The sequence below is a fragment of the Diplotaxodon limnothrissa genome, linkage group LG11 (genome assembly GCF_057381915.1).
Source record: "Diplotaxodon limnothrissa isolate DT_005_m linkage group LG11, D_limnothrissa_male_GT1.1, whole genome shotgun sequence".
In the NCBI taxonomy this organism is placed as follows: Eukaryota; Metazoa; Chordata; class Actinopteri; order Cichliformes; family Cichlidae; genus Diplotaxodon; species Diplotaxodon limnothrissa.
This window is the reverse complement of record NC_140606.1, coordinates 32574456-32584673: the sequence shown is the minus strand read 5'-3', so window position 1 is coordinate 32584673 and position 10218 is coordinate 32574456. Positions and strand designations below refer to the sequence as shown.

The 10218-nt window shown below is 37.7% G+C and overlaps 1 protein-coding gene across 2 annotated transcripts; it reads left to right on the top strand.

Annotated features, from left to right (window-relative positions):
• Positions 1–3753: 3753 nt before the first annotated feature.
• Positions 3754–9131, top strand: LOC146623279 (uncharacterized). Of its 2 annotated transcripts, XM_085365853.1 has the most exons (9): positions 3754–3838; positions 3920–4054; positions 4212–4289; positions 4474–4628; positions 4842–4978; positions 5056–5149; positions 5326–5658; positions 5737–5922; positions 8832–9131. In XM_085365853.1, the coding sequence occupies exons 1-9, from the start codon at positions 3757–3759 to the stop codon at positions 9129–9131; spliced, it is 1500 nt and encodes a 499-aa protein (XP_085221979.1). In that variant the 5' UTR covers positions 3754–3756. The 2 variants fall into 2 exon arrangements, with proteins under 2 accessions (XP_085221979.1, XP_085221980.1); XM_085365854.1 differs by lacking the exons at positions 3754–3838; positions 3920–4054; positions 4212–4289; ... (1 more) ...; positions 4842–4978; positions 8832–9131 and adding exons at positions 6122–6249; positions 6351–6671 and having other exon boundaries at positions 4988–5149; positions 5737–5917.
• Positions 9132–10218: the final 1087 nt, after the last annotated feature.

The following is a 10218-nucleotide window of genomic DNA, read 5'->3' as shown; positions in this document are numbered from 1 at the left end:
TCTTTGATTTAATTTGATAAATTCCCTCTTAACCAATGATTAATATTCTTTTTATATAGGAAGAAGAAGTTGTGTAGGGATGCATTCACTAAGTTCTACTTAAAGGTTTTAAGGTTTAAGGTTACCTTCATCTCAACCGAGTTCGGATCACAACACCGACCATTATCTGCTTAACCTGGGAGAAGAAGCCAATGTAAAGTGACCTTCAGCAACCTCAGTGTATGTGTACGTGTGTACAGAGATTGATAGTCATCCTTTACTTACAGGGTTTAGGCTCTAGCTTGGGTAAAAGTAGGCTAATATCACACAGAGAGGAGTGACCTCGGTCACGTTCCAAACTGTACAAAGAACCTGTTGACCCCTCATCAGCCAGATTACATTGGATGACTGGGGGAGTGGTGGCCAAGACGATCTCACATGATGTTTACTAATTTGTTTTGTAACCTCCCAATCTTTGCGAAAGATGTAAGGTTGTTAGGCTGTTATTTTGGTCAATACCCAGCTTTATTTTTTCAATTATTATACACTAACTTGGCAGCACGGTGGTGTAGTTAAGACTGATTCCTCACACCAAGCACACTCCTGAGTTTCACTCCACCACCTGGCCGGGGCCAGGAGTTGTGTGGGGTTTGATTGATTTGCATGTTCTCCCTATGTCTCTGTGGGTTCTCTCTGGGTACTCCCACATCCAGGTTCATCCAGTAGGAGAGTTATGTTGTGACTACAAAGCCTGTCTTATGGATCCGCAGGCGAAGATCGAGGCAAAAAGAGCGTCAGTGGAGTTTTGTTCCTTTGGAGATCAACATGGCAGTCACGGAGGCACGCGGCTGACAGCCAAAGTCAGCAGTCCAACCTCCTGAATCAGTTAAACTAACAAAGAGTAATGCAAGTAGAGCAGATAAAACAATGCATATAAAGCAAAAGCATGTTTTAACACATTTTAACCAAATAAAGAATTGATTTGATTTCACAGAGCAAAACATGTCCACACTGAACTCTTTACTCTTCACACAGTTACACTGAAGTGTAACTGGCATCTACTTTGGGGTTGGGGGCTGGAGTTACCTGCAACCAGAGGATAATTTCCAACTTTGAATAGTTTTTGTTCATCACTGTAGTAAAAGCTACATAATCAAAAAGGAAAATAAATATAGTCAGACTTACTTAGTCAATAAATTACAATTACCTTCTAAAATGCTGGTGACATATATAATGCATAGACTTTGAGTCATCAGTTAGCCTGATGCTCTGTAAGATATACACATACACATACTTTGATAAAGCCATCAACATGTTTCAATATTTTCCAAGGGAAATAAAGAAATTAGGGCTCCACACCAGATCTAGGTCTATGTTGATTTTTTTTGCTGAATACATTGTTACATATGTTTGTACATATGTTTTTACATGGCTGATTTTATCTAGCACAGTCCATGTGTAAATGTGTTTACTTCTTTGTGTGTGTGTGTGTGTGTGTGTGTGTGTGTGTGTGTGTGTGTGTGTGTGTGTGTGTGTGTGTGTGTGTCTGTGTGCGTGTGTCTGTGGGTGTGTCCAAAAGGATTAATCAGAGAAGGCCTTGTCTGGGATAAATTTGTGGCCCCTGGCCTCCTATTTCATCGTGAGTCTGCTGGCCTTGGGCCACTGATGAAACCCTCCAAGGTTAACCAGATACAATCATACACACACACACACTCACACATCATGTCCTCCTTCCATTCCAACTCTTTTTTCCTGCTTTTCAAGATTGTAAACATGATTATCTCTTCCTGAAATGGAAAGTCACGTTCAGTTTACAACAATATCAACATCACATTTCTTGTAATCTAGGCAATACCTTCCAGTAAAAACATGTATTAACAGTTGCACTGGTCAACATCCTCCTTCTACATACATCCTCTATCCTTTCATTTTCAAACAATTTACTCTTGAGTCCACACTGAAAGGGGGTTGAGTAACAGAGGAAAGACATTTAATGTGAATGATATAACTGACTGAATCAACACAAAAATAACATCTATTCTCTTATTATAAGCACATATAGTCTGCTCATAACAATGTTTGGTTTTTTTTGCTTCCTGTTTGCACATGATGTTGGGAGTATCATTTCCAGTACGACATGTTTAATAGGTCCTTTAACCTCCACTTGATCTTTTTATCCTCTGACCATCAACAAAACTGACACAGCCTGGAAATGACTTGGTCCAGCATCGACTTTAGTGTGTGTCAGTGCATGAAGAAATTAATGGTTTCATCACACTGTAAATGTATATCTAACCCAAGTTTGCCTTAACGATGTTATAAAGAGAATGGCTAAAAACAAAAAAAAAAAAAGATCTCTTCCTCTTAAGAGTGAAAACATGCACAGCAAATTTCACATGAATCTGGCTCTAGTTTTGTGGATATTTTTGTCCCAGACAGAGAGACAGATGTTTACAGTCCTAGTTTGCTTGTAATTTGTCTGGCTCGACTGAAATGAACCACAAAAATAGAGAAGTAAAGAGGGAGGAGTGTATCTTGGAGAGTAAAGAAAAGTGGAATAGAGTGATATATACATTCATAGAAAAATGAAGGCTTGGCACAATTGAAAGGGGGAGAGAATGAAAACAATGAGCAAGGAAGAAATGAAAACAAGGAAAGAGAAAGAGCGAGATAGGGGACAGATTTCCCAGGGGGTGCGGGACAGGGTAGGGGCAGCTGGCCGCTAAGAGCCGTACACGTAGACACACACTGTGCACATTAATTAGACTTCATTAGCAACTGTCGGATGAGACTAATCAGGGTGTGTTACTGTTAGAGATTTAGGGAAGCCGTCTGTGTGTGCGCTTGTGCACAGCAAATCTCTGGAGTTAAATATTTTGGAGTAAGGCATAAAAGTGCACAAGAGTTACATTCCAGGAGTTTATTTTTCACCTTATACTACAGTTAGTGTTGGGGAGTACTCTCAAGCGGTGTAATATTTAGGTGTTCATTCACTGAGTGCTAAGGAGTCTAATTCAACACATTGCTGGTGTTGTTTGTCTGTCGACCGTTACCCTGTCTATCTGTGCTTGTCTCTTGGACTCCGACATGTAGGAGGTAAAAATACTTTATTTATTTTGGAATTTTCTGTGAGTGTAGTAATGTTATTTATATATATATATATATATATATATTCAGTTACATGGATGCATAAGTAAAATATAAAGTTAACTAACTAGCACTACACGTGTTTTCTGCATGTTACGCTGATTCGTTGATAGCAGCTAGGCTAACATTAGTCAAAAGTTAGCTAACTAACTTATCTTACTGTATTTGAAGATACACATTTCACGTTGTCAATGAAAACGTTCATTTGTATTTCTTTTTTTTAAACACTAATGTTTCATTTAACGTTAGCTAACTACAGTAATATTATGTTTAGACTCATGGTAATGGCCGTATTTAACCAAAGAGAGGTGCAGCCTGCATTAATGAGATATCAAGGTACCATTAACATAAGTTAGTTAGTCCTGCTTCACAGATATGCACACAACCCTGTCGCCACTCGCCACACCTAAAAAGACAAGGACGCGGCAAACATGCGGTCACATTGTCTGCTAAACCTAGCCTAGCTAAATAGATTTTAAGCAGTAGCTAGTGTGGACAGGCTAGCTCAATGTTAGAAAGTGTTTATGGATTACGTTATACACAGTTCACATAAAGTTATCATAAACAGCCTCTTCTTCTTCCACATGTTATGTTTCATATTAGTAAAGGTTTTTTCCATAGGTGGCCAAGATGTTGATAAAAGTAAAACACAGAGAGACAAAGAAATATGTCAAATTGGAAGAAGTCAGCTTCACAGATTTTATGAGTGCAGGCAAGTTATACATGGTTTGTACCAAGTCATTAAAGAGGAAATGATAATGTTGTTATTAACTAAGTGATGATTTTACTTCAGTGCAGCAGAAGTTTCTCATACCAGAAAATGCAGCACTGAAAGTCACAGATGAGCAGGGTATAGAGGTGGATGAGGATGTCTTTCCTGAACTTGCAGGAGTCAAAGAGGTGTGTTTTGTCATCTATACAGCTGAAGGTAAGTAAATATATGCTCTGATAGATTTTGTGGGATTTGATTTCTACAGTTACTCTTAAATAAACCTTTTTTAATTTGTCTAATATCCTGTGGTAACAATCACAAAATGCTGCTTTCATGGCTCAACAGTAAGTTGGATTTATCACATGCATTTCAGACATCCTGGAAACAGAATCATCCAAGAAGCTGCGTGACTGCTCAGACCTAACACACTATGTGACACTCACACCTTGTGGTATGTAAATTGTATATTACCATAATAAAATACAAAATAACCATCTGTTCTCCTGGGAGAAAGTATAATTTAATCAAAGCATACAATTTACGTATGTGCCTATGTGCGTAAATGGTAGCTTTGTTGTGGTTGATTTTTGATTGTATATGCCTTATATTGTAATATTTTTGTTTGTCACCCTCAGATTTGACTGTCCTGAAGCAACATGTGGAAGAGCCCTCCTCTCCAAGTCTAACAGATACATTGTCTGTCTCAACCACCAGCAGTCAGAGCAGTGACACAAGCGATGCCGGACTTCAAATGGTTCAGCCTCTATTGGACAGCATACATGCAAGAAATGTAGATACATTACTTAATAGACTTGTATTTGACTCTTTAGTTGTCATTACTTGAAAAAGCTTAAACACGAAGATAAAACAGATTAGAGAAAAATAATTTGATATAGTATTTCATGTAGTTCATATGTATAATCCACAGATTGAAATTGTTGTTTGGGTTAAAATAGTCTCATTTTTTGTCAATTTTTTTGTTCTTTGTATCAAATGTGTTTAGACAGTGGAGCAGATTCTGACTTCCAAACCAGCAGGGGTGACTGTCATCCATGAGTATGAAAAAACTGGGAGTTTGAAAGATTCCACCAGGCAATTAATGGTGAACATCATTGTAGCTCACATGCGTGAAAAGGAAGGGTAAGAGGAATGATGTTTATTCTATTCATTTTTAAAACTGGCAAGGATCTTATCAAAAAACACTTCTGCTTTTGCAGGAGAACTGTAAGTAAAGCAACGAAGGAGTTTCATGCACTTGGAATCGTGTCACTCTTCCCATCTTTGAAGGATCCGTACTCCAAAAAGGGATATGTGAGTTTGCTCTGCAACTGTAGTGTGTAATAAGACTTGCTCTCTTTCTCTCTCTCTCTCTCTCTCTCTCTCTCTCTCTCTCTCTCTCTCTCTCTCTCTCTCTGTCTCTCTCCCTACACATATATATAAATATATATACACACTCTACAATGTATGCAATTTCTTTCTTTCTGTAGGAGCATTTCTATGACATTCAGAGCAACAAAGGTTTTCTTGAGTGGCGTATCAAGACTGTGCAACGTCAATCCAAACCCCCCACTGCATCACAGAACAGGGTGGAACTGAAAGGAGGGCCCACATCACGAAGGAAGTTTGGTTTCACTAATGACCAGCAAACAAGAGATCAATGTATGGAAGCCATGTCTCTTCTTCATCACACCACTGACCAAGATATAGTCTTCCAGAAGATGAGAGAGACATTCTACTATCGTCAGCAGATACTCCATGACCCACAAGAATCAGCAAACATTCTTCAGATGTTTCCTCGGTTTTTGGACACTAAAGGACTGGTAGGTAAACAAATGGGGATCTGAAAAATACTTGACTTAAAAAAATTGATTTTAATGGACATACTTCTCCTTTGTTAGATTTTGCAGGACTTTGCAATGATGTTTGGAGTAGAGACTGCTTCCAGGTTCCTGGAAAAATGGAACACCAGTTTTAAAGACAAGGTTGCCAGGGAAGCCAGAGACCTTAAAGAGACTTGTCTTCTGAAAAGATTGCTGAAATCTGCTTTGAACGAAGAAATGGATGATGCTGATGAGCCAGGTAGTGTCCTAAAGTAACACTTTATTAGTGTAGTAATTTTAGTTTTCATTTTTAAAAGTTATCAAAAAAGCAGCAGTGTGGATAATGTGTGTATGGATCACTTATTTTCTGCTCATACCCTCAACCAGTTTTTATATGTTAGTGAAGTTCAGTTCTGTCTCCCCTTTCCAGCATTAGTATTTAACTCCTTAACACTGTCTGCAGAGTGGGACAGCGACATGGCTTCTCTTCTTGTTCTGCTGCACCTTCTCACGCCACAACCAGCTGGAAGGAAACGGCCAAAGAAGATGAGTGTTGGAGAGGCAATAGATCATCTGGTTAAATTTCACAAGGTTTGTCAAGATAATGTGATCCAGTTCCAGATACTGTGGTTCATGGAACACTTTTTCTTAACCTAAGGGTTTATAAAGTGATGCTTTTTATTGTGTTTCAGTCTTGCCAGAGCCTTGAGGATCACCTCATGAACAATGAAGGAAACCCTCAGCCATATCTCCTGGCCACAGGGACTTCAAAAGCACAGGTTTTCAGCTTCTACATAGTCTTGGATCGAAAGCTTCTTCCATGTCAGTCAGGCACATCACTGGGTGCATTTGATGAGCTGTTCAAGTGCCACTTTGTTTTCAGTGTGAAATATGAAGACGCTCTGTCCAGCCTGTACACATTTTTGCAGACCACTGTGTACAATATTGATGTAGGCACAACAGTGGAAAGTCCAAGAGTCAAAGAGTTGCGAGCAAAGCTGTTGAATAAGTAGTAACCAGGTTATGCATTCAAAATGTTGACCTGCTTTCTCTGTGCTTTATCCTTTGCTACAGCTTTACTTTTGTTCAGACATTTAAAACTAGTTCATGGAATGTATCCTGGCAAAAATTTGAAACTAAAATGTGGTCAGATAGGATGTTGTTTACAATTCTCAAGTTATTCTGGATTTAGAAGACATCTGAATAAGATACATGCTACTGTTAGCACATGTGTTCCTCATGAGACCCCTTCTGACCATGATACCCAACAGTTTAGTAGTTCTCAGTGCTTAAATGATGAAACACCATCCACATCATCTCAGTGCCAAAATTCTGAAGCAGGCCCTTCATTCTCAAATCAGAGCAAGGACATGTCTGCCTCCATTATTGCCAGACTTTTAGGAAGTGGTGTACCAAATACTGTAGTTCTTTCTACAGTTCAGAACTTAGAGGAATTTGTGGGAGATTGGCAATCTAATATTCAGGAACAATTATTGACCCTATTACCAAATGACAGTCCCTCCAGATCAGCCATTGCAGATTTATTTAAAAATTTGGACAATCCGTTTAGTCACTTGAATTCTGAAAGCAAATGTAAAAAATATTTTAGAGATAAGTGGGAAATGGTACAGCCAGTTGAATTGCACCTAGGAGTAAGATACGATACTAGACGATGTACCAAAACTAGAACCTATGAGCAAGTCCCAGTAAATGACAAATTCATATATATTCCCATATTGAAAACACTCCAGTTCATTTTTAAGAATGAAAGTATTTGTGAGATGATGCAAATATGCACCCAGTCTGACACATATCAGGACTTCTGTGATGGAAGCTACTTCAAAAGTCATCCTTTGTTTTCAGGTAGCAAGTTTGCTATCCAAGTCCAATTGTACTATGACGAATTTGAGTGTGCAAATCCTTTAGGTTCAAAAAAGGGTATACACAAAGTTGGCTGCCTTTACTTCATCCTTAGAAATCTTCTTCCCAGTCTGAATTCGGCTTTAATGAACATTCATCTGGTATCATTATTTTATGCACAAGACGCAAAAAAATATGGAATTGATGAAATCCTGAAGCCCCTAGTAAAGGACCTGAAAATATTAGAGACGAGTGGGATTGCTGTTCCATTTGCTAAATTTCCTGTATTTGGTACTCTGGCACAAATTACAGGTGATAACTTGGGGATGCATAGCATTCTTGGATTTTTGGAATCGTTTAGAGCTAATTATTTTTGTAGATTTTGCTTAATTGATCAGTCTTCAGCTCAATTAGTTTTCTCAGAGGACGACCCATGTTTAACTCTTAGATCACCAATTCTGAATAACCAACATTATAATAATTTGGTAGATGATCCAACATTAACATCTTCATTCGGCATAAAAAGAAAGAGCATACTTAATTCATTAAAATATTTCAATATTGCGGAAAATTATGCCGTTGACATCATGCATGATATTTTGGAAGGGGTTGGTCAATATGAAGTCAAGTTGCTATTTCAATATTTAATCGAATACTTCATCTCTAAAGATAGCTTGTTAAATAGGATATATGCTTTTAATTACGGCTATATGGAAAAGAAAAATAAACCAACGAATATTAACCTGGATCGTGCAGGGCATGGAATAGGTTTAAATGCATCACAAACACTTTGCTTGATCACAAACATACCTTTGATATTTGGTGACCTGGTACCAGAGGATGATTTGCACTGGCATTTGTTGCTTTTGTTGTTGCACATTCTAAACATAGTTTTCTCATACTCTATCACTGAAGGAATGACTGTGTATTTAAAGCACCTGATTATTGAACACCATAGACTCTTTAAGGAACTATACCCATCAAACAACTTAATTCCAAAACATCATTTCATGGTCCACTATCCAAGGTGCATTCGAAAGATTGGTCCTCTCATTCATATCTGGACCATGAGATTTGAAGCCAAACACAAATTTTTCAAAGACTGTGTTAAGAACTTTAAGAATTTGACTGTATCACTTGCAAGGAAACATCAGTTTGCATTAGCTTATCATTGGGAATGTATGAGTTTAAAAGAAGTTGAGTCTGGTCCAGTTAAAATGCGTTCACTTGAAACACAAGAATACTCAGAAATTATATCTCCATATCTTCATGTTGATTTACAGAACACTGTCAAACTCACAAACTGGGTAAAGTGTAGTGGAGTTGAATATCGTGTTGGGCTTTTTGTTTGCACAGGCACTTATGAAAACATGCCAGTTTTCAGCAAGATAACTTCAATCATTTTACATGATGGTAAAGCTGTTTTTGTTATGGTTGAGCATGAAACGTGTTTCCATGATCATTTTCATGCTTATCAGGTAAATGAAACCATTCCTAAGAAGATACTGGTCCTAGAAAGGGAGAAGTTAAGACATTTCAAAAGTTTTGATGGCCAAATGTCATATGGGTGTGATTCACAATTGTATGTCGTGTCAGACAGTTGCATTATTTAATTTGTTGGCTTAATGGAGACCTTATAGAGTCTTTTTCATGTTAACACTGCATTACAATAAGTGCTTATTCTGTAGTCTTTTTTTTTTTCTTTAATTCGTTTTTTTCCCCCAATATTAGGCCTATCTGACCACACAATGTCTCAACTGTTTAGCTGCCATAATTGTTGCTGTTTTAATGTCGAATGTTACACTATTATAGTGCTGTTACACAGAATGTATGTTAGTCCATTGAATTTTGAATATGATACTTTTGATAAATAAAATTCATACATTCATAATAATCAGTATTGTGTTTTTGTAGTAATTGTCACCCAAAACCTTTTTTCATTTGATGAGTAACACTATAAAAGAGTTAATATCAAAATGAACTCTAGTTATGAGTTACATTTTACTCTTTATGGTAGTAGAAATTTTACTCCATGAGAGTTTAGTTTTAACTCCTATAAAGAGTTGAAAAATCAACTCCCAGAAAAGAGTTACTCTAACTCTGCACTAGAGTTTATTCGATGGTCACGCATGTACACTCAAATGTAGTTAATCTGAACTCCCAGAGAGTTTATTCCAAAGACCAGAATTTGCTGTGTGCGTGTATGTGTATATGTGATTTACTGCTGGGGCCCAGCTGAGTATGTGTAGTGATCAGAGGCCCAATCAGACCCCATGACACACACACACACACACACACACTAACACACTCATCAGGTCAGATGACGCATCTGTCATCCGTTTAAATGCTGCAGGTTGTCAGTTAAACAGCAGGTTATACTTGTGTGTGTATGTGTGCGACCTTGTGTGAATGACAGCTCCATTACAAATGATACACATACTGTATGTATCATCTCTTCTGCTAAATATTATTCCTCACCAGGTGAGTGTATGGGTTTAAAAAAACAGGTTCACCATGAAAAAGCTGACATGATGGATTTACACGTACACTCTGTATATTTGTGTGCTTTTAGAGGAATAACTAATTTATGGTGATTTATATACAGGAATGCAGATTTTTCTCTGGAAATGAAATCTAAGTTTACTGGCACTGTTTATGACTGTTTTTGATGAAATGCAAAAGAGATTTATTTGGAAATTG